Raw genomic sequence first — 24,782 nt, forward strand, 5'->3', positions numbered from 1 at the left:
TCTATATTGCAGGAAATTGCACATACAGGTGTTCATTAAATGTAAAAAAATCTGCCGTGGAGGGGGTCGTGCCGGACCCCCTCCAAACCACCCCTTGCAAAAAATAAATAAAAATAAAGGTAAAAAAAATGTACAAATATAATAAAAAAAGAATCTTGCACCCCCACTTTCAACTATAACTAGGCGGCCATGCATACACATACACATACACATACACACACACACACACTCCTGTCTGCAACGGCGGAGGAGAGTCAGACTGAGAGAGAGCTGGGTGTTGCGCTGTTTTAAGTGAGCATGGCCTATTGAATTGATTGATTGGTTGATTGCTAATTTTATTACTGTACGCCTGGTTTCCAACTGGTTAAGTTTAGGCCCTCTAAAGTAGGTTTAAAAAAATTTATAAAAAAATAGGGCGAAGAAAACTTTTTTTTCCTATAGTAGCATCTAAGAATGAAGTTCTATAGAAAGTAGGTCTGCATACCCTTAACAATTGTGTGTATTGAGCCGTACTGTATTGTACCCATTCTGCATCTGGTAATAAAATGTTCAATCAATCATTCCAATAACACACAGTTGGATGTGTTAGTTTGTTGGATCCGTTGGATGCACTTCCGAGCTGCTTCCACATGGAGGCAACTTCTCTCAATCATTCCAATAACACACAGTTGGATGTGTTAGTTTGTTGGATCCGTTGGATCCACTTCCGAGCTGCTTCCACATGGAGGCAACTTGTCTTTTTTGTTGTTGTGGGAACAACTTTTTCTGGCGGATGGTTTTTTCAATAAATCTTCGATTAATGTGTGTTTATTGTATAGCAATAAGGTTGGATGAATGTGGCAGTTGTATAAAAGCATTACACCACTTGGATTAGATTCAGACACTGATGTTGGAGTTGATTTATTTGTGTCCACAACATAGGAGGTGTAGGAGTGAATATCAGTATGGGAGTCGATGTCAGTGTGGGAGTCAATGTCAGTGTGGGAGTCAATGTCAGTGTGGAAGTCAATGTCAGCGTGGGAGTCAATGTCAGTGTGGGAGTCAATGTCAGCGTGGGAGTCAATGTCAGTGTGGGAGTCCAGGGTGGCCTGGGTGGCAAATGTACTCCAGTCCGTGTGTTGAAACCGGTGCTGCAGCTCAGAGTCCTCAGGGGGAAGACTTGCATCTTTCAAGTGAAATGTATAATGAATGAATGAATTCCATTGCAGGAGAAGCTCCAGGCTCCACTGAAGACCTTACGCGACAAACTACAGGCCTTTAAAGAAATGAAACAAACATGCGTCCACACAGCAGAACACTTAAAGGTACAAATATTCAGTGTTAATGATAAATAATTTACTGTAAGGTTGTAGCTGCACTCAACCTGCACACAGTAAAAATTAGTGACCTATTGTACATTTGTAGTCCATTGTGGGAGAGACATGATTTTTAACCCCATAATCCCCAGGTCCAGGCCCTGCGCACAGAGAAGCAGATTAAGGAGGAGTTTAAGAAGCTTCACCAGTTTCTCCACGAGGAAGAGGAGGCCAGGGTAGCTGCACTGAAGGAGGTCAGGACTGGTCTCTCTTCAGTTCATAGGGAATGATGCTGAGGATGTTTAGTACATTTAGTGTTTAACTTGATCTGTCTTTACCTCCATAGAACTACGAGACCACACTGAACACGTAAGTGATTTATCTCTCTGTTTCTCACTCTCTCTGTTTCTCGCTCTCTCTGTCTCTTTTTCTTTCTCTCTCTTTCTCGCTCTCATCTCTATCTCTTTCTATCTCTCCATCTCTCTTTCTTTCTCTCAATTTCTCTCTCTCTTTCTCTGTCTATCCTTATCTCTTTATATCTTTCTCTTTCTTTCTCTCCTCTCTCACTATTTTCTCTCTCTCTCTCTCTCTCTCTCTCTCTCTCTCTCTCTCTCTCTCTCTCTCTCTCTCTCTCTCTCTCTCTCTCTCTCGCTCTTTGTCTTTCTCTCTGACTCTCTCTCTGACACTCTATTTTGCTCTCTCTCTTGACTATATTTTGCCCTCTCTCTTTTCTCTCTGACTCTCGATTGATTGAAGATTGAAAACTTTATTAACAGATTGCAGAATGGGTACAATACAGTACGGCTCAATACACACAATTGTTAAGGGGATGCAGACCAGAGAAATACTTTTGTCTTGTTTACATCAGGGTCCCCCATTTTCAATTCATCATAACATTTATGACATACACGACATACAAATATACAGTACTGTCTCTCTCTCTCTCTCTCTCTCTCTCTCTCTCTCTCTCTCTCTCTCTCTCTCTCTCTATCTCTCTCTCTCTCTCTCTCTCTCTCTCTCTTTCTCTCTCTCTCAATTAAATTAAATTAAAATGGCTTTATTGGCATGACGTAACTTGTACATGTTGCCAAAGCAAATGATTCATATTAAGTTAACATTAAACAGGAATTAGAAAACAGATATCAATGTCAAAGTACATACAAAATATCATCATAAAATATCATCAAAACATAAAACATCAAATATCACAGCATAAACGTGTGTCAGGTGACCGTCACTCACTGTCCCTCAGTTAGACTGCTTAGCTCACAGCTTGTTGAGTCCTCCCTATAGTAGGACTGGTCGTTTTTCTGTATCTGATAGTTTAAGAAAATCTTTTCAAATTTGTTTAAATGCGTTTCTCTAAGATATTTATATTTTTCACATTTGGTGAGGATGTGTATCTCTGTTTCAGGCTCTCTCTCTCTCTCTCTCTCTCTCTCTCTCTCTGAGTCTGAGTCTGAGCACATGTGTGAGTGTTGAGCAAGGATTAAGTGAGTGGGTCCAACTGTCCAACTAACTTAGTTTTTTCCATCTATCTCTATCTTTATTTGTTCATTAGTGTGCTGACTTCTGTGGTTCAGTCTGGTAGCAGAGTTGACAGCCGTTGCCGTCGGTCATGTAGGACTGAGAGGTTGATGCGTGACATGCTGTAAAATAATAATAATTGGCATGTCGGTAGAGGAGGTCGGCCTCGTTGTTGAAGAGGTTGTAGGGTTTGATAGTGTTAATTATATCTCTCTGTTGGAGGTTGTAGGGTTTGATAGTGTTAATTATATCTCTCTGTTGGAGGTTGGAGGGTTTGATAGTGTTAATTATATCTCTCTGTTGGAGGTTGTAGGGTTTGATAGTGTTAATTATATCTCTCTGTTGGAGGTTGGAGGGTTTGATAGTGTTAATTATATCTCTCTGTTGGAGGTTGGAGGGTTTGATAGTGTTAATTATATCTCTCTGTTGGAGGTTGGAGGGTTTGATAGTGTTAATTATATCTCTCTGTTGGAGGTTGGAGGGTTTGATAGTGTTAATTATATCTCTCTGTTGGAGGTTGGAGGGTTTGATAGTGTTAATTATATCTCTCTGTTGGAGGTTGTAGGGTTTGATAGTGTTAATTATATCTCTCTGTTGGAGGTTGGAGGGTTTGATAGTGTTAATTATATCTCTCTGTTGGAGGTTGGAGGGTTTGATAGTGTTAATTATATCTCTCTGTTGGAGGTTGGAGGGTTTGATAGTGTTAATTATATCTCTCTGTTGGAGAGGTTGTGGGGTTTGATAGTGTTAAATCTATCTCTCTGTTGGAGAGGTTGTGGGGTTTGATAGTGTTATGTCTCTCTCTGTTGAACGTGACTTATTTTTCTCTCCAGGGCTCTACGCTAACTTTTTTCTCAAGGAGCACATTAGCTTTTAAATGAAAAATGTTTATTAGTTTATTAACAAACTATTTATTACATGCATATTATACTGTGCGTGCGTGCGCATACTAAGGGACAAATAGCACATACCACCAAAATCACACATTGGTCCATGCCTACTAGATGCAAATTATATCGGTTGTCCAGCTGCTTTATGTTGTCACGATAGCAACATTTTGACTTCGATACCGATAGGAAAGGTAATGGAATATATTATTAGATGACAGAACATGGAACATTCTTTATACAATTCTTTAATTAATTATGATTTAAATAAATATTTTACAGAGTAAAACACTTTAAAAACATGGGCAATTAAAAAAACAACACATAAAAGCAAAAAAAATAAAGGGATAAAACACACAAGGCATGTATAAAAAGGGTCAAACTAAGGGAAGGCTTTCGTGAAGAGGTATGTTTTAAGTCCTCGTTTAAAGGAAGCAGTGGTCTGTGGTGCTCTGAGGTAGTCATATATTTACTGTTGGGATCTCTGTTTAACAGTACTGTTATGGTTTGTAACCGACCCCAATCGCACAACACAAGACAGGTATGAGGGTAAGCCAAGAAACGGGCATTTATTGAACAAAGGAAAAACCGGCACTGTCCCTTTAAGGGAGAAACACAAAATACTGGAATAACAAGAAGGGAAAGGTACAGTGCCTTTAAGAGGCGAGCTGGCTAAGGGGAAGGCAAGGGAAGGCTAAGGGAAACAGGGCCGGAGCAAGGGAAGGCAGGAAAAACAGGGAGGAACTAGGAGGACCGGACGGGAGGACTAGGAGGAACTAGAGAGGGGAGAACTAGGGACAGAGGCCCGCGGAGGCGGGCTGGGGACAGGGAGGACTGGGAAAGCAGGTGGGAACATCAGGGCCGCTCTGCAGACTTCTCTCGGCAGATCTCCAAGGTGGGTAGACGGGGCCGAGAGGGAGAGAGGAGAGGGTTAGAGTACAAAGGGGGAAAACAGAGCAGGTGCAGGAGAGGTGACTAGTCCAAATACAAAAGTTATCCAAGTAAAAACAATCTTCGTGTAAAATACACAATGAGCAAAGTTCCAAAAACAATCCAAATGTGAATACTATCTTCGGTGTGAACAAACACACAGTGGGAGATGTAAAGTCCAAAAATAATATCCCAGTGAAAACAAACAAAGGCACACGCTGGGTGAGTGACTGTCTGATTAAAAAGGTGGTAATCTTCAGTGTTAAAGAAACACACGAAAACGGAACTTGATCAAGACAGTCAGTAAAAACTCACCCAGACGTTTGTGCGCAAAGAGCGCTGGAACAGCAGCGGGGCGAGAGCGTCGCCACCGGGGAGCCGGCTGTCCGAGCGGAGGTCAGAGTGGTGCGCGACTGCTTGGAGTGCGCGCCGGTACAGAGAGACGCATCTGGAGTGCGTCTGCGTGGAGGAGCGTGCCAAGCTCGGAGGTCTGGATGATGCGCGTTCTGCTGGGAGTGCGCGCTGGTACGGAGGAGCGTGCCAAGCTCGGAGGTCTGGATGATGCGCGTCTGCTGGGAGTGCGCGCTGGTACGGAGGAGCGTGCCAAGCTCGGAGGTCTGGATGATGCGCGCCTGCTGGGAGTGCGCGCTGGTACGGAGGAGCGTGCCAAGCTCGGAGGTCTGGATGGTGTCTGGGCGTCTGCAGCGCGGAGGTCTGGATGTGCGTCAGGACGACTGCTGCGTGGAGGTCTGAAGTGGATCACTGGGATGCCTCCCGTGGAAGTCTAGGGAGCGCAGTCCAGTCTCTCCCTCAGGCAACGGCGACAGGAGGCGAAGGCTGGAGCACATATTTACGCCGGAGATAAAAACAGCATAGACAGAACAGAGGACCTCCCGAAGGAGTCTTGATGATAGAGAATATGATACCGAAAGTTACGGCATGTTACAACACGACCCCACGAGGAACAGAGTGGAAGAGCCAGGTACTTAAAGGCCACAGGGGAACTAATTAAATCGCACCACAGGTGCGAGAGGTAATTGATAATCGAACTAAAAGTGTGAGTTCGGCACCAGACCAATCAAACACATAATGACAGGTAGTACAAGGGTGTGGCCGCTGAGAGCAAACGAGAGTAACGAACAAGAGGGTGGGGGCTAGAGAGAGTGAGTGAGAAGGAAATTCCCCAACAGTAGGCTTAAAGGAAACAGAGAGAGTAGGTGAGCAGCGGACAAAACCTCACAGTACCCCCCCCTCAACGGGAGCCACCCGGCGACCCAAAAAAATACAGACAGAGTGGCAGGGGACAAAACAAGGCAAAAAACAAAAGGTACTGGCCAGGCCAGCAGGGGAAGCCACAACAAAAGTGGGGCAAGCAACTGGGGCAGGGTAGCCGGGGGGTAAACTAGGGAGCTGAGGGGTAACCATGGTAGCTGAGGGGTAACAAGAGGAGCACCCGGAAAAGGGCTAGCAGAGGGAAGGTTAGCTGCCAGGCACTGATAGCTACAGGGCCTATGCTAGCTGTACTGCTACATCAACATAGAGGCTGCGCAAGCTGCCGGAGCTAGGCTAGCAGAGGGAAAGGGTAGCTGCCAGGGCACTGATAGCTACAGGGCCTATGCTAGCTGTACTGCTACATTAACATAGAGGCTGCGCTAGCTGCCGGAGCTAGGCTGGCAGACAGGGCTGGACCAGCATGAGAGAACAAGCTAGCTGGAAGGGGCAGACCCAGCAGTGAGAGAAAACTGACCCTGCTAGCTGAAGGGGCAGTCCTAGCAGTGGGAGCAAACTGACCATGCTAGCTGAAGGGGCAGTCCTAGCAGTGGGAGAAAACTGACCTTGCTAGCTGAAGGGCAGTCCTAGCAGTGGGGAAACTGACCTTGCTAGCTGAAGCGGCAGTCCTAGCAGTGTGAGATAAACTGACCTTGCTAGCTGAAAGGGCAGTCCTAGCAGTGGGAGATAAACTGACCTTGCTAGCTGAAAGGGCAGTCCTAGCAGTGGGAGAAAACTGACCTTGCTAGCTGAAGGGCAGTCCTAGCAGTGGGGAAACTGACCTTGCTAGCTGAAGCGGCAGTCCTAGCAGTGTGAGATAAACTGACCTTGCTAGCTGAAAGGGCAGTCCTAGCAGTGGGAGATAAACTGACCTTGCTAGCTGAAAGGGCAGTCCTAGCAGTGGGATAAACTAACCTTGCTAGCTGAAAAGGCAGTCCTAGCAGTGGGATAAACTGACCTTGCTAGCTGAAAAGGCAGTCCTAGCAGTGTGAGAAAAACTGACCTTGCTAGCTGAAAGGGCAGTCCTAGCAGTGGGAGAAAACTACACAAAAAGTGGAGGCCATGCAGAGGGACCGGGTTAGCTGCCTGGGCCCGGCTAGCTACAGGGCCTATGCTAGCTGCAAAGGCTGCATTAACATAGAGGCTGTGCTAACAGCCGGGGCCAAGCAAGCAGACTAGGGCCATGCAGAGGGACTGGGTTAGCTGCCAGGGCATGGCTAGCTACAGGGCCTATGCCAGCAGCAAGGGCTGCATTAACAATAGAGGCTGTGCTAGCAGCCGGGGCAAAGCTAGCAGACAGGGGCCATGCTGGTAGTAGAGGCCTAACAAGCTGCAGGGGAGCCAAACAGGGCTAACAGGGAAGCAAACAGGGGAGTCAACAGGCTAACAGGGGAGCTAACCGGGGAGACTAACAAGCTAACAGGGGAGCTAACCGGGGAGACTAACAAGCTAACAGGGGAGCTAACAGGGCTAGCAGAGGGGAACTAGAGGGAACAAGAAAAAAAAAAGGCAAACTCAACATACACCGTCTGTGCTGGCTGGGGTCGTCGATTTGGTGGGGTCGTACTGTTATGGTTTGTAACCGACCCCAATCGCACAACACAAGACAGGTATGAGGGTAAGCCAAGAAACGGGCATTTATTGAACAAAGGAAAAACCGGCACTGTCCCTTTAAGGGAGAAACACAAAATACTGGAATAACAAGAAGGGAAAGGTACAGTGCCTTTAAGAGGCGAGCTGGCTAAGGGGAAGGCAAGGGAAGGCTAAGGGAAACAGGGCCGGAGCAAGGGAAGGCAGGAAAAACAGGGAGGAACTAGGAGGACCGGACGGGAGGACTAGGAGGAACTAGAGAGGGGAGAACTAGGGACAGAGGCCCGCGGAGGCGGGCTGGGGACAGGGAGGACTGGGAAAGCAGGTGGGAACATCAGGGCCGCTCTGCAGACTTCTCTCGGCAGATCTCCAAGGTGGGTAGATGGGGCCGAGAGGGAGAGAGGAGAGGGTTAGAGTACAAAGGGGGAAAACAGAGCAGGTGCAGGAGAGGTGACTAGTCCAAATACAAAAGTTATCCAAGTAAAAACAATCTTCGTGTAAAATACACAATGAGCAAAGTTCCAAAAACAATCCAAATGTGAATACTATCTTCGGTGTGAACAAACACACAGTGGGAGATGTAAAGTCCAAAAATAATATCCCAGTGAAAACAAACAAAGGCACACGCTGGGTGAGTGACTGTCTGATTAAAAAGGTGGTAATCTTCAGTGTTAAAGAAACACACGAAAACGGAACTTGATCAAGACAGTCAGTAAAAACTCACCCAGACGTTTGTGCGCAAAGAGCGCTGGAACAGCAGCGGGGCGAGAGCGTCGCCACCGGGGAGCCGGCTGTCCGAGCGGAGGTCAGAGTGGTGCGCCACTGCTTGGAGTGCGCGCCGGTACAGAGAGACGCATCTGGAGTGCGTCTGCGTGGAGGAGCGTGCCAAGCTCGGAGGTCTGGATGATGCGCGTTCTGCTGGGAGTGCGCGCTGGTACGGAGGAGCGTGCCAAGCTCGGAGGTCTGGATGATGCGCGTCTGCTGGGAGTGCGCGCTGGTACGGAGGAGCGTGCCAAGCTCGGAGGTCTGGATGATGCGCGCCTGCTGGGAGTGCGCGCTGGTACGGAGGAGCGTGCCAAGCTCGGAGGTCTGGATGGTGTCTGGGCGTCTGCAGCGTGGAGGTCTGGATGTGCGTCAGGACGACTGCTGCGTGGAGGTCTGAAGTGGATCACTGGGATGCCTCCCGTGGAAGTCTAGGGAGCGCAGTCCAGTCTCTCCCTCAGGCAACGGCGACAGGAGGCGAAGGCTGGAGCACATATTTACGCCGGAGATAAAAACAGCATAGACAGAACAGAGGACCTCCCGAAGGAGTCTTGATGATAGAGAATATGATACCGAAAGTTACGGCATGTTACAACACGACCCCACGAGGAACAGAGTGGAAGAGCCAGGTACTTAAAGGCCACAGGGGAACTAATTAAATCGCACCACAGGTGCGAGAGGTAATTGATAATCGAACTAAAAGTGTGAGTTCGGCACCAGACCAATCAAACACATAATGACAGGTAGTACAAGGGTGTGGCCGCTGAGAGCAAACGAGAGTAACGAACAAGAGGGTGGGGGCTAGAGAGAGTGAGTGAGAAGGAAATTCCCCAACAGTAGGCTTAAAGGAAACAGAGAGAGTAGGTGAGCAGCGGACAAAACCTCACAAGTACTGTCTATTTGCATGTCTTGTATGTCACAAATGTAACAGTACTACATATCTGTATGTCATGTATGTCATAAATGTCATGATTAGTTTAGATTAGATGATTCGATTAGATAATGTTTTCTGTATATTGTGTATGTCATAAATGTCATGATTAGTTTAGATTAGATGATTAGATTAGATAATGTTTTCTGTATATTGTGTATGTCATAAATGTCAATATGAATTGAAAATGGGGGACCCTGATGTCTGGTCTGCATCCCCTTAACAATTGTGTGTATTGAGCCGTACTGTATAATTGTACCCATTCTGCAATCTCTTATGCTGTGCCATTGTTACTGTAAAAATGTAATGATTGTGATGTTGTTATTATTATTAATGAGACGTTGAGCTGTATGTGTGTGTCATGAATTTCCCCAAGGGGATTAATAAAGGAATATCTTATCTTATCTTATCTTATCTTATCTTATAAAGTTTTCAATCATCAATCAATCAATCAATCACATAAGCACTCGACGCGACGCTTCCGGACACCAAACACGGACTATAATCAGAAGCGTGTGCGCAGCGTGTATGCCAGCTGCCAGGGCCCTGGGTGCTCCCATGGTCGAGCGGTACTCGGGTGGACTCCGCGGAAGTGAGCGGCGCGGACGTCCACGCATTGGAGCTTCGCACTTGGAGTCTGCTATCTCTCTCTCTCTCTCTCTCTCTGACTCTCTCTATCACTCTCTCTCTCTATCACTCTCTCTCTCTGACTCTATCACTCTCTTTCTCTATCACTCTCTCTATCACTCTCTCTCTATCTCTCTCTCTCTCTCTCTGACTCTCACTATCACTCTCTCTCTCTATCGTTCTCTCTATCTCTCTCTCTGACTCTCTCTATCACTCTCTCTCTATCACTCTCTCTCTCTCTCTCTGACTCTCTATCACTCTCTCTATCACTCTCTCTCTCTCTCTCTCTCTCTGACTCTCTATCACTCTCTCTCTCTCTATCACTCTCCCTCTCTCTCTCTCTCTCTCTCTCTGACTCTCTATCACTCTCTGACTCTCTCTATCACTCTCTCTCTCTCTATCTCTCTCTCTCTGACTCTCTCTATCACTCTCTCTCTATCACTCTCTCTCTATATCACTCTCTCTGACTCTCTCTCTCTCTCTCTCTCTCTCTCTCACGGTCTCTGACTATCTATCTCTCTCTCTCTGACTCTCTATCACTCTCTCTATCACTCTCTCTATATCACTCTCTCTGACTCTCTCTCTCACGGTCTCTGACTCTATCTCTCTCTCTATCTCTCTCTCTATCACTCTCTCTCTGACTCTCTCTCTCTCTCTCTCTCTCTCTCTCTCTCTCTCTCTCTCTCTCTCTCTCACGCTCTCTGACTCTCTAGCTCTCTCTCTCACTCTCTCTTTTAAATCCGCCTCTCGGTTGAAAGGCGCTGGTGTCATTTTTTCTGGATGATGTGACTGAAATGGTGTAATTTGTGATTCGTGGTAAAAAAAAAATATATATATATAATAATTTCTGCTCTGTGAGAGTGACAGAGGACCGACTTTATTTGTTGAATTGGTGTACTTTTTTTGTATGCATGTATTTATGTATTTATTGAGTGGAAATGATTATATTAGATACATGATGGAGAAGAGATAGAATACAGTTATTTCTATGGAAACCAATATCTCTCTCTTCTCTGTGGCTCTGAAGCTAAGCCCACAGACAGCAGGACTGACTCTTGAATGTTCTTCCAGAGCTCAGTGCAACCTGCCTCGTCCACAGCTGGTCTCAGGAGCGCTGATAGACGAGGCCAAACACCTGGGCAACCTGGCCTTCAGAGTCTGGGAGAAGATGAAGGAGAGGGTCAAGTTCACTCCTGTCATTCTGGACCCAAACACTGCACCACCCTGGCTCTCTATATCTGATGATCTGACCAGTTTGAGACACACATACACAGAGGAGCAATTCCCTGACAACCCAGAGAGGAGCATTAGGTATCCCATTGTTCTGGGTTCTGAGAGCTTCAGCTCAGGGAAACACAGCTGGGAGGTGGAGGTGGGAGACAATCCTACCTGGTCTATAGGTGTAGTTAAAGAGTCATTTGACAACAAGAGAGAGGGGCTACAGACATCACCACAACTTGGTATCTGGGCTCTACGTTATAGCAGTGGTAAGTACACTAATGGTCTGGGTCAGATCCTCACAGTGAAGAGGAGCCTCCAGAGGATCAGAGTACATCTGGACTATAAAGGGGGGAAGCTGTCCTTCTACGACCCTGAAGACATGACTCACATCTACACTCATCGTCACACCTTCACTGAGAAACTCTACCCATTCTTCAATATAGGACGGGCTGGTGATGCCAGACACCCTGATATAAACATCTGCCAATCAGTGGTGTCTCTCACTGTGATATAGTCATGACAGTGAGGTGGGTGGGTGGGTGGGGGGGGGGGGGGGGGTGTGTGTGTGTGTGTGTGTGTGTGTGTGTGTGTGTGTGTGTGTGTGTGTGTGTGTGTGTGTGTGTGTGTGTGTGTGTGAGAGAGAGGGGGGGTGAGAGAGATGAGGGAGGGGCAAGAGAGAAAGAGAACTGGGAGAGTGTGTGTGTGAGAGAGAGGGGGTGAGAGAGATGAGGGAGGGGCAAGAGAGAAAGAGAACTGGGAGAGTGTGTGTGTGAGAGAGAGAGGGGGGGGGTGTGATTACTCAGCCCTTGTGTGGGTGAATGTAACAAGTTTCTAACGTTTTCTTTCCCCGATTATTTCATGCACACTTTATTCATTGTTTTAAATTATTATTTTCTTTTAAGTTATTTTGTGCATCACTCTGTTTTGAATTTGATGCAAATTTGCAATGCATGAGGGTCATCCTTTTGTGTTAAATGGCTGCATAAAGCAAGCATTTGTTGACTCATGTTGATAAGAGTATTAAAACTTGGAACTTGAAAAAGATCTGTTTAAGGTAGATACTTTTTATTTATTTATTTTGTATGCGATGAATTTGCGATTAATCGCGAGTTAACTATGGACAATCATGCGATTAATCACGATTAAATATTTTAGCAATGCTGTCCTTGGATGCGATGAAAGCCTTTGATAAGTTGGAATGGTCTTATTTATGGGCAGTACTAGAAAGGATGGGGTTAGGAAACGGATTCATTGATATGATAAAAGTATTATACAAAGACCCATCGGCCATGATTACAACAGGTCAAATCACCTCCGAAATCTTTCCTGTATCGCGCTCCTCCAGACAGGGTTGCCCTCTTAGTCCCGGACTATTCGCTTTATCATTAGAGCCTTTAGCACAGTATATAAGACAATCCCAATCCATAGAACCAATCGCAATTAAGGGCACACAACATCATATTAGTTTATATGCGGACGACGTAATATTGTTCATGCAAAACCCTACCACCTCAATGCCTCATCTTCTCAAGTTGATTGATGATTTTGGCAATCTATCGGGATTTAGGATAAATTGGCCAAAGTCGGCCTTCCTACCACTTAATGCCCCTGCAAAGAATATATTCCTCCCAGAAAAAATACCAATGGTAAAACACTTCAGATGTCTAGGAGTTGAAATATTCCCTACTATATGCCAAACGGTTAAGTACAATTACACAAAATTCTAAGATAAGATCAAATACGACTTTGACAGATGGTCCAAACTTAAAAACTCAGTACAGGCCCGAGTATCAATAGTTAAGATGGATGTTTTACCTAGAATCAACTTCATTAGCTCACTGTTACCGTGACTGTCCTATTGTATTTATGTATATATGTTTTGACGTTTTTGATGTTTGATGTCTGTTTCATGTTTTATATAACCAGTGCTCAACATCTGTACCGAAATCAATTACCACCAACCATCGTTGTGTGGCATTAAAGTATCTTGTATCTTGTATCTTGTGATGGTTACTGGAAAAAATTACATTCCACTGCATATACATTTATTTGGAATAACAAACCTCCACGAATAAAAAGATCCAGCGCACAGAGAAACAAAGCCGACGGAGGTTTAGCATTTCCAGATTTTTACCACTATTTTAAAGCGTACTCTTTAAGACCACTGACAACCTGGTTTGACTCCCAAGCATCTGTATCCTGGAGAAACTTAGAAGAAAATATAGTAGCACCACATAGACTGCAGGACATAGTATACACCATATTATCAATTAAGCAATGCGAATTGAAATTTGGCCCTCTTATTACACATGTGATTCGGATATGGCGTGAAACACAGAAAAAATATTCTAACCAACATAAATGGCATAGCCATACTCTCCTATTCAATAACAATGCACTCTTTATTGGAAAACAACCTATCAGATACCCCAAATGGGAAAAGCAGGGCATACATACATTGGGAGATGTTTTCAACAAACAGGGTTTTTGTAGCTATCAAGATATACGTAACAAATTTAACCTCACCAGTTCCACATATTATTTCTACGCACAGTTATTGGAATGTTTGAAGGCTCATGGAGTCTCATTAAAGATACCAATTGAGCACCACAGATATCACAAATTCTTCTATGAAAGAGAGACATCGAGAGGCTTTGTATCTGACTTTTATCATCACTTACTAATGTCTTCGTATGGAATCCTTCCCCTAGACTCAGTCTGGAGGAGGGATATACCAGACCTGGAAGTAGATTTTGATTGGCAAGAAGTCTGGGCAAACGTTCGAATTGCGTCACGCAACCCGGATCATCAACAAATTAATCTTAGACAAGATTCTATATGTTCTTTATGTACAAATGGTGATGAGGGTGCATTTATGCATATGTATTGGGATTGCCCACCTGTTAAGATATTCTGGGAAGAAGTGACCCTGCAATTATCAGAATTTTTATTTCTGAACATACCTGTACAGCCCTCTGTATTGCTGTTGAATGATGTTTCTCAGTTTGCAGCCTCTATACAGCTAAAGAGACTAGTTTTGTCCGGTCTCACAGCAGCTAAAAAGCTGATAGCATCACGATGGATTCAACCGGATAAAATGTGCCGGAAGGTATGGGTTCTTACCTATCTCGATGTGATTTATCTAGAGATATCTACAGCAAGAATTTTAGGTGTCAGTGAAACCAGCATTGCAATCTGGTTAGAAGTGGTGGAGAGAATAAAGGCTAGCATATGAATTGTAGTTCCTGGTTAGAAACTAATGAAAATGGATGGATTATCCAAGTGGGGGTCCTGGGGGGAAGATGTGTGTATTGTATTGGATTGCAAGTATTAGGTATATATCTCGTAAACTACATTTATATTGATTCAAATGGAATGTATAGTTCTGTGATTTACGTTGGATGTTTACTGTTAATGCTCGTGTGTCTAATTTTATGTCATGTTTAAAAATGATAAAAAAAATATATAATTTTTTTTTAATTAATCGATTGACAGCACTAATATATATATATATATATATATATATGTAACGGGGAAGCCCATGGGTATGTCCACAGTCACGGAAACAGGTGTGTTGACGAGTAACTGTGGCAGTGCGGGCTGGTAAATTAAACTCACTTCCCCATAACAGGGTTAACAGACGCATAGGTACGGTAGTTAGGTGTGAATTCACTTCTTAGTGCAGCGGCCTGTGTCGTCGCCCGCGGACGCGGGAGCCCCCTGTTCGACTCCCCCTCGGGACATTACATTTAACATCAAACACAACGCAGACCAATATGATCCGTCACAGTGGTGCCCAGTGACCTGGATGTCCTGAGGGGCGTGAGTTTAGGGAGGTGAGTGTAACGGGGAAGCCCGTGGGTATGTCCACAGTCACGGAAACAGGTGTGTTGACGAGTGACTGTGGCAGTGCGGGCTGGTAAATTAAACTCACTTCCCCATAACAGGGTTAACAGACGCATAGGTACGGTAGTTAGGAGTGAATTCACTTCTTAGTGCAGCGGCCTGTGTCGTCGCCCGCGGACGCGGGAGCCCCCTGTTCGACTCCCCCTCGGGACATTCTCATTTAACATCAAACACAACGCAGACCCAGTATGATCCGTCACATATAGTATACAGATACACTAGTGCAGTGGCCATTCGAGGCATACCCATTTGGAGCCCATGCCTGCCCCCAGAAGTATACTGCTTGCAGCGCTCTCGAGAACTGCTCTTCCGATCGACGTCCCACTCGCCGCTGCACTCCCCTGGGTCCTCAGCAATACACCTGCTAAGTATGAAGTCGATCGGATCAACGGCTCTTGAAGGGGGAGAGAGGGGGAGGGTTACAGTGTCACATTATTCTATGCATGTGTTCTTCTTTAACACAATGGTATGTCCACAGGAACATGTGCACTCACGTTATCTTATACATCAGCTTTGCTCCAACATAGATATATCTTACATTATACATTACATACATTACTTACAAACACAGATAGGGAAGTTGACCAAGGATGAAGATTAAGCAGTCCAGCAGTGATCTTATTGTATTGCAGGGAGGAGAGGGCAATGTGTTGTGAGTCCAGCAGTGATCTTATTGTATTACAGGGAGGTGAGGGCAAGGTGTTGTGAGACCTGGAATGATCTTATAGTATTACAGGGAGGTGAGGGCAAGGGAGTCCAGCAGTGATCTTATTGTATTACAGGGAGGTGAGTTAATAAGAAGTATGCGTTGTGTTGCCAGACATGCTGATAATGATTATTTCTGCAGATGTACAAAGAGTGCTCATCTATTTGCTCTTGACAAATAAAGAGCCTTTTTAGCCACCCAGCATCCAAGCCGAAACAAGTGAACAAATACAGTAAGCAAGGCGTCCTTTTTACTTCATGCATGGCTAGGTGTTCTACGTTCCTATGCTGTTAATGTGTGGTTATGTGAGCAGTGGCATTTTGTATTACATATTTCCCCTGAGTCATACAGTGTATACATGCTGAATAGAGGACACAGCAAATGCCCTTGAAATCAGCATTCAGAATGCTACCCTCTGCAGTGAGAAGAGAGAGAGACAGAGGCAGAGAAAGAAAGAGGGAAGAGTGAGAGAGAAACAGAAAGAAAAGGAATTAGCATAGAATCAAAACAGAAAGACAGAGACAGAGAACCTGAGAAAGAAAGAAAGAAAGAAAGAAAGAAAGAAAGAAAGAAAGAAAGAAAGAAAGAAAGAAAGAAAGAAAGAAAGAAAGAAAGAAAGAAAGAAAGAAAGAAAGAAAGAAAGAGGTGAGCAGGAGACAGAGAGAATCGGAAAGAAAAGGAATTAGCATTAGGGATGTCCGATATTATCGGCCTACCGGTATTATCGGCCGATATTGGCATTAAAATATGATATCGGAAAATATCGGTATCGGTTTAAAAAAAAATTTAAATATATATTTTTTATTTATTTATTTTTTTTTACATTTCTATAACCTTTATTTACCCAGGCAAGCAAGTAAGAACAAATTCTGATTTTATTTATTGTCAAAAGTATGCATAATGTTGTATTAATTCCACAACAAGAGATATGTAATGTTAATTACCTGAAATTATTCCGTTTTTGGGGGGGGGGGGGGGGGGGGGTGAAACCCTGCATATATCGGTATCGGTTGATATCGGTTGATATCGGTATCGGAAATTAAGTGTTGGACAATATCGGTATCGGTAAAAAAGCCAATATCGAGCATCCCTAATTAGCATAGAATCAAAACAGAAAGACCGAGAAGGTGAGAAAGAAAGAAAGAAAGAAAGAAAGAAAGAAAGAAAGAAAGAAAGAAAGAAAGAAAGAAAGAAAGAAAGAAAGAAAGAAAGAAAGAAAGAAAGAAAGAAAGAAAGAAAGAAAGAAAGAAAGAAAGAAACTTCTGTGTGGAGTTTGCATGGGCTCCCCATGCTCGCAAGGGTTCCGCCTCCAGAAAAAGAGATGGAAAAACATGCAGAACAGATGGCTAACGCTGTCGCGTCCCTGACGAAGACGGACAGGAGCACTTGGATTGGTCCCCGGGCGCGGCCCCACGCCTCAGCCCGTGTCTGCTCCCGGCTGCCCTTGGGGGGGAAGGACGACGGGATGGGTCAAACGCAGAGAGGAACATTTCCTCTGCGACCCAAAACAAAATTGCATGTGTGTGTTCCTGTGTGTGCCGCCCATTGCATTTGCCACTGCATGGCGACATTGTCTATGTGTGCAATGAATAAAGACTTCTTCAAAGTCCAGTACTGTCTTAGACACACACACGCACACACACACTCTCGTCTCTCACACACACAATCTCTCTTGTCACACACACACACACACACACACACACACACACACACACACACACACACACACACACACACACACACACACACACACACACACACACACACACACACACACACACACACACACACACACACACACACACACATACGCATACTCTCTGTCTTACAGACACACATACACCCTCCTCTCAGCTCTCACGCCCCAGACCAGACCAGGCCGTGCTGTGCCATGGCAGTACGCTCAGGCTGTCTTGGGGCCAGCTGACCTTTAGCTCCACTAGTGAGAGCTAGCAAGGGGCAAGGAATGTCTTTACCTCAAGGCCATCCTTCCACTATCCTTGCAAACCAGAAAGAAATCTTCCATTGTTCACAACATAGTGAAATAATGCAATATTCTTTCTGCCATGTAATCCTAACCATACAATTCCACGCAAATGTAATTTTCTATTTCTATTTTGTAGAGTTTTTTTGTGTGGAACTCAACCAACTGACTGCTACACGTGGCATGGCTAATGGAGATCATTGAAATTAATGAGAAATTCATTAATTAGCAAGGACTGGACTATAGGCTTGGGTGGGCAACGTTTCATCCTTCAACTGCCTTGTTTTGAAATCAGACAGGCCAAATAACCAGTTGGACGTCTATTATGCTATCTATCTGTGTTCTATCTGTTCTCTGTCTGTTCTCTCCTCTGCTCTCTGTATTCTCTGTCTGTTCTCGTTCTGTGTTCTATCTGTTCTCTGTCTGTTCTCTCTCTCTCCTCTGCTCTCTGTGTTCTCTCTATTCTGTCTGTTCTTTCTCTCCTCTGCTCTCTGTCTGTTCTCCCTCTCTCCTCTGTTCTCTGTCTGTTCTCCCTCTCTTCTGTTCTGTGTTCTATCTGTCTGTTTTATCTCTTTTCTCTTCTGCTCTGTGTTCTCTCTGTTCTCTGTCTGTTCTCCCTCTCTCCTCTGCTCTCTGTTCTCTCTCTCTTCTCTGCTCTCTGTGTTCTCTCTGCTCTGTCTGTTCTCCCTCTCGTCTGCTCTGTGTTCTCTATGTTCTTCCTCTCTCCTCCGCTCTCTGTGTTCTCTCTCTGTTCTCCCTCTCTTATCTGCTCTCTGTTCTCCCTCTGCTCTCTGTTCTCTCTCTCTTCTCTGCTCTCTTCTCTGCTCTCTGGCACGGTGGTGTAGTGGTTAACACTGTCGCCTCACAGCAAGAAGGTCCAGGGTTCGATTCCCGCTTGGGGACCAGGTTTCCATGCTGCCAGTTACCCAGGTGGGGTATCTCCCAGGCCTTTCTGTGTGGAGTTTGCATGTTCTCCCCGTGCTCGCAAGGGTTTCCCCCCCCGATAAGATAAACCCAATGGAAAAACATGCACAACAACACGCTGTGGCGTCCTTGACGAAGACGGACAGGAGCACTTGGATTGGTCCCCTGGCGCGGCTCACGTTGACGCCTGTCTGCTCCCGGCTGCCCTTGGGGGGGAAGGACAACGGGATGGGTTAATCGCAGAGACAAATCGCTTCTGCGATCCTAAGAGACAATGCATGCGTGTGTGTTCCGGTGTGTGTGCTAAACTAACCGCTGTGTGTACCGCTAAAACATTGAGTGTCGTTGCATGCCGAATAAAGACCTCTGCAACAGGTCCTGCATTATTATATGTGTTCTCTCTGTTCTCTGTCTGTTCTCCCTCTCTCCTCTGCTCTCTGTTCTCTCTCTCTCCTCCGCTCTCTGTGTTCTCTCTCTGTTCTCCCTCTCTTATCTGCTCTCTGTTCTCCCTCTGCTCTCTGTTCTCCCTCTCTCCTCTGTTCTCTCTGCTCTCTCTGTTCCCCCTCTAGTCTCTCCTCTGGTCTTTCTGTTCTCCCTCTCTCCTCTGCTCTCTGTTCTCTGTCTGTTCTCCCTCTCTCCTCTGCTCTCTGTTCTCTCTATCTTCTCTGCTCTCTGTGTTCTCTCTGCTCTGTCTGTTCTCCCTCTCTTCTGCTCTATGTTCTCTATGTTCTTCCTCTCTCCTCCGCTCTCTGTGTTCTCTCTCTGTTCTCCCTCTCTTATCTGCTCTCTGTTCTCCCTCTGCTCTCTGTTCTCCCTCTCTCCTCTGTTCTCTCTGCTCTCTCTGTTCCCCCTCTAGTCTCTCCTCTGGTCTTTCTGTTCTCCCTCTCTCCTCTGCTCTCTGTTCTCTGTCTGTTCTCCCTCTCTCCTCTGCTCTCTGTTCTCTCTCTCTCCTCTGTTCTCTGTGTTCTCTATGTTCCCCCTCTAGTCTCTCCTCTGGTCTTTCTGTTCTCCCTCTCTCCTCTGTTCTCCCTCTCTCATCTGCTCTCTGTGTTCTCTCTTCGCCCTCCCTCCTCTGCTCTCCTCCGCTCTCTGTGTTCTCTGTCTGTTTTCCCTCTCTCCTCTGCTCTCTGTGTTCTCTCTTTGTTCTCTGTTCTCTCTCTCTCCCTCCCATTCATGTCCCCCTGTTAGTTTTGTTTAGTTGTTCCATGTATTGTGTTTTCCCTTGCCTTGGTTTATTTATTATGTTTTTATTTTTATTTAATCTTCTTTCTTTCAGTTATATGTATTCTGTTCCCTGTCTTGTGCCATACTTGTAGTTCTTTGAGTTCCTGTAGTCGTTTGTAGTCTGTCTCGTGTGTCAACTCTCTGTGTATTTCAACCTGTTTTTTTGTTCAGTCCTGGTGGTGTCCTTGTTAGTGGAGTTATCAGTGTCAGTATGTCTACTATTATGTCAAGTATGCTAGTCTATAGTCTGATCTTATGTTTATTGCTTTTCTGTTTGTTCCTCTAGTTTTTATTTAAAAATGTTTTACCCAGGGTTCAAATCCTGGTATCAGCGGTACCTCCGGCTTGGGGGATGGGAGAACAGGGTTGAAAAGCAAAAAATAAAATTGAATAATGGCAAGGAATTAACAAATACAACCGAATGTTTAGAGTGACGGCCATGCATTTCTAAAATCAATTAATTTAATTAGAAATTAGTTAATTAAACTCTGATGAGGTGATGAAACTTGCTCAACTCATAATGGGACGTAAACCTTTGATTCAAGTATAGAAACAAGGTTTCAATAACAAGGTTTTCACTTGATAAGAACAAACACTGTGTGGCTTTGGATCAGAGGATACATATAATAAACTGGGAACCCAGCCTGAATGATTTCCCCAGTTCCCACTGGGAACTGGGGAAATCATTCAGGCTGGGAAATATAGTGTGAAATATCAGGTCACTTCTTTAGCAAGGGGTCTGAAGGTCTTGGGAGTCTGGTGGTCTGAGGGTCTGGAGGTCTTGGGGTCTGGAGGTCTTGGGGTCTGGGAGTCTGGAGGTCTGGGGGGTCTGGAGGTCTTGGGGTCTGGAGGTCTGGGGGGTCTGAAGGTCTTGGGGTCTGGAGGTCTGGGGGTCTTGGCTGGCTGCCTCGTTTCAGCCTCGTGCAGTGTTGCGTTCAAGGCACTTCCAAAAAAAAAGCAGGCCATTTAGCAGGCCAGGCCACTGGACCAAACGTTGCCACTCTGACCAAACACACACAGGGAGGGGAGCAGCTGCACTTTTATTTCAGGTGAGAGAAAGTAGGAAGCTTATCGAGAGAGACAATCAAGATATCAGTAAATTCAAATGACATGCCCATTGCCCAGTGCAGTTCTTTAAAATGTACATAGCTATTATGGCATGTAGCTCTACCAAATTAGATAGATACAAGAGCCATGACACACTTTTGTTTAACTTAGTTAATTCTACACAACTCTGTCTATCGTGGAAAAGCACAAGCGGGACCTAGCAAAATAAACTGCTGCCTGTGTCCTATACTGCTAATACAGCCTGGCAAGCTGGCTGCTCCCCGTGCACATACATTCAGCTGCCATTGTGTTTAGCGAAGAGAACTGAAGGATTTACAGCCCTGGCTGGGAATGCCTGTAAGCCCGATGCTTGATGAACAACAATAAAACAGATTTATTGAATAGTTCAGTAACATTTATTTTTGATTGAATGGTAGTAATAATATTTTCCAGTATGCTGTGGTTCCTGGCCACTGCTGGCTGCAGCAGTCCTGCACACAATAGTAACATTACTCATGAGCTATAGGTTCAAATGTACCATCAAGCTTCAAACAAATGTAAAGCCTGGTGCTTGTCGCGCGTCACAGAGTTTCTTCAGACCAGCGTCTCTCCTCTGGAAGATGCCTGAAGAGTGACAACATGCGTCAGGCGGTGGGCGAGCCGCACCACGCTCAGGTAAGAGGCCTGGCACGTGGTTTTTGAGTTGTCACTGTCACCCATCGCACCGTTTAATCGGTAAGCATGAGCACCGGACAGCCTGTATTACATTTTGCTTGGCGCGCTCGGGTTAAACCCCCCCTGCGCCGCGAACTTGTACGTGGCAGACAATGTGAAAATAATACCTTTTGCCTCTCCCAGTTTTGGTTGATTGAGTGATTGAAAATTGTATTAACAATGCAGTGCGGCGCGGCACACACGGTTGTTGTGGGGTGGACCGGAGAAGGACTTTCGTCTTGTTTGCATCAGGGTCCCCCATTGGGCTCAGCACGGTCCGCGAGGTGTCGCGCAGCACATAGAGGCTGTACGACCCCCGACCCGTACCACCAAGGTAGGCACACCTCACGAGACGGCAGGAAGTGGAGGCTGTGGGACAGGGCTAAAAACGCCTGTGATTCCCCCTCAAACCCCTGTTTGCATATGTTTTTTGTTCAATAAAGAGACCACTCTTAGAATGAGCTGCATTTTTTGGTTGAAACAAACGTGCAGTAATTTCACTCAAATGTGTTTGATGTGTGCCCGAAAACAAATAACAAGGGGGCCACGATACCCTTTCTGATAAAGGAGTGTAAGCGGGCGATTGTCGGTTTGGTGAAATGGAGCCGTGGTACCTCTGGTGTTGACACGTTTTTGAACAGCTTGAGCTCAGAGGCCACAAATATTGGTTGGTTCTACGAGTGGGGTTTTCAAACCATGAAAAGGCATATGCATCGCGTATGTTTTTCACCTATAAACAACACGGGGCTAACACTGCTCATCATGTCAATTATGTCAAAGACAAAGACCTGACAAGGGTGTGTGAGACGCGTCTCTACAAATAGTAGCTCCAGTTCTGCAGACCCCTCTCTGATTGGTTGAGCTCCATTTCTGCAGCCCCCTCTTTGATTGGTTGAGCGAAGCCCCTCTCTGATTGGTTTAGCTCGTCATGCGGTAAAAGGCGGATGTAATGTGATCATCTCAAGAAGATAAAAATAAATGTACTACCAGATTCGCGTTTATAACGTTATTTCGCGTGACTTCGCGGTTTATTCATAACGTTATGCACATTTCACAACACAGCCAGCTGTCTGAAACTGTACATTGTAACGTTATATGTTTATTCACGTAACGTTATTTCACGTGACGCGTTCAACTTGTTTACACTCCCCACTTACTGAAACTGTACCATGACGCACTCCCCACTTAACCCAGTTAATGCCTTAACTAGACAGTTACAATGTAACATTTAGATTAACACAGTTAATGCCTAACTAGACAGTTACAATATAACATTTAGATTAACACAGTTAATGCCTAACTAGACAGTTAACAATATAACATTTAGATTAATTAACCCAGTTAATGCCTTAAGAGAGAGAGGCTGGTGGTCAAGTCAAGAGTTTTATTTGTCACAAGTTGTTTATTTGCATACAAGTTTACAATGAAATGCGGGTGGTCTTGCCCGCAACGATGTGCATAATACAATAGTAATAACATATAATAGAATCCAATAGAACAACATTGTGCAATAAAACAAGTAAACAGAGTAGAGCATATCGGTATATGTACATAAGTTCTGTTCCATTAGGGGCTCTGCTTGGCATCACACTGCACTCCCTCGCGTACGTGCACGCGCACTGAATAAATTCCACAAATGTACCTTTAATACCAGTATTAGTCTGACCACACCCCTCATCAGCTTACCTTCATAAGCAGGTGTGTGGTCACCTGCTCTCCTCCTTCTCGCTTTCACCACAAGGAAGTGCCTCGGTAGTACCCCACTTGACGTGTTGTTAGTTGAAAAGAGTTGTGACGGGTTTACATTGTGCTTAATTTTTTCTTCTCTCACATCTGTTGTACAAGAAAAAGTTGGGTCATAATGTATTCCGCGGAGAGTAGACCCGCTAGACCTACTCTTCACCAGCGGTTCTCCATTCCCGCCTCCGTCGTGCGCTTCGGTGCTGGGCTGTTGCCACTCTCGTGGTTGCCGACCCAGCCCGGGAGACTGCCGGTGGATAGTTTGCCTCACCGAAGAGCCGAGGGTTCGGTGCCGTCGCTCCGGCGATGGCCTGATCTCGACTCTGGTTCCTCTGGTTCTGGGGAATCGCCCGTTGGTGAACGGGGGGTTGTCTTGGAGCCAGAGGATTTGCGACGCAAACTTTTCGCGTCTGCTCGCTCACGTCGCAAGATGGTGGCGTGCAGGCTCGAACGGCCTGGGTTTGGGGAACTGCTGGAGACCAGCGAAGATACGTCCGGCTCTGGATTTCCGATGGAGACTGAGGACTTCATGGACGAGGCGGACGGGTTTTTGTATGAGGGCCCCGTGGAGGAGAGTATCCCTCCTCAGGAGACCCCGGAGGGGGGGGAAATGGCTCCATGGGGCGCCCTGTTCGAGGATGTCGAGGAACCACCTTGGCCTCATCAGCAGGATGCCCTACTGTCGGCCACATCAGACTGTGGCTCCTTGACCAGTCGCAGCCTGCTGTATGTGAGGGATGCGGGGTCGGTGGAGGAAGGTTCGCAGGGGGAACTGCGGGCCTTGTTTCCCGAGCTCATGGCGGTAGCCGCCGCCGCAAACGGCGTGCCGCTGCCGCTGCCATTGCCTGCACCTGTCCCTGATGACCTCATAGGCCATCCCTGGCAGCGTCCCCCAGTGAGAGGGGTGGACGTTGTCTACCCATTTTTCCCATCGATGGGGGCCTATGTTCGTCGGGGTCAGGCGGTGTCCAACATCATGGGACTAACTCCTGCCTACGTACCAGTTACGCGGGTGTCGGGGTTGGTCAAAGGTATGGGGGAGGGCGTGCCTTGGCTTGACAGTCCGATGGCCGCGCTCCTCTGTCCGGATATGGTGTGGGAACCACTATGCAAGCCGGTCCTCCAGGGGAAATCGGCTAGGCGATTGGCTTATTGGGGTGACCAGTCATTCATCGCTGGTACACAATCGCTAGCTGCGGCGTCTAACATCGCCCACCTGGCTAGATTTGTATCGGGGATAATGACGGGCGGCACGGATCTGAACGAGGTGAAATGCGATCAGATCACCCAGGCTGCGGGAGCTGTCCTGCACCTTTCCCAGGTGCTGGCCATAGCCATGGGGAAAGTGCGCGCCCTGGCCACCCTGGGCCAGCGTCACCTTTGGCTGGAGCAGGCCCGTGTGCCAGAGAAGAAGAGAGCTCCTCTTCTGACGGCCGCCCTCTCCGACGCTGGCCTATTCGGGAAGGCCCTGCGGTTGATGTCCTCAACATGCAGAGAG

At 46.1% G+C, this 24,782-nt stretch overlaps 1 protein-coding gene across 1 annotated transcript in view; it reads left to right on the forward strand.

Moving 5' to 3' along the window:
* The window catches only part of LOC311243971 (zinc-binding protein A33-like), a gene marked incomplete at both ends in the record, with an annotated part of 45,040 nt that extends 33,487 nt beyond the window's left edge, over positions 1 to 11,553 (forward strand). The window contains 3 exons of the mRNA XM_084333379.1: positions 1,448 to 1,549; positions 1,642 to 1,664; positions 10,890 to 11,553. Coding sequence (XP_084189505.1) covers positions 1,448 to 1,549; positions 1,642 to 1,664; positions 10,890 to 11,553 — 789 coding nt within the window. The remainder of the gene's footprint in view (positions 1 to 1,447; positions 1,550 to 1,641; positions 1,665 to 10,889) is intronic.
* Positions 11,554 to 24,782: the final 13,229 nt, after the last annotated feature.

Source organism: Notolepis coatsorum (genome assembly GCF_963971535.1).
Source record: "Notolepis coatsorum genome assembly, chromosome: 17".
Classification (NCBI taxonomy): Eukaryota; Metazoa; Chordata; class Actinopteri; order Aulopiformes; family Paralepididae; genus Notolepis; species Notolepis coatsorum.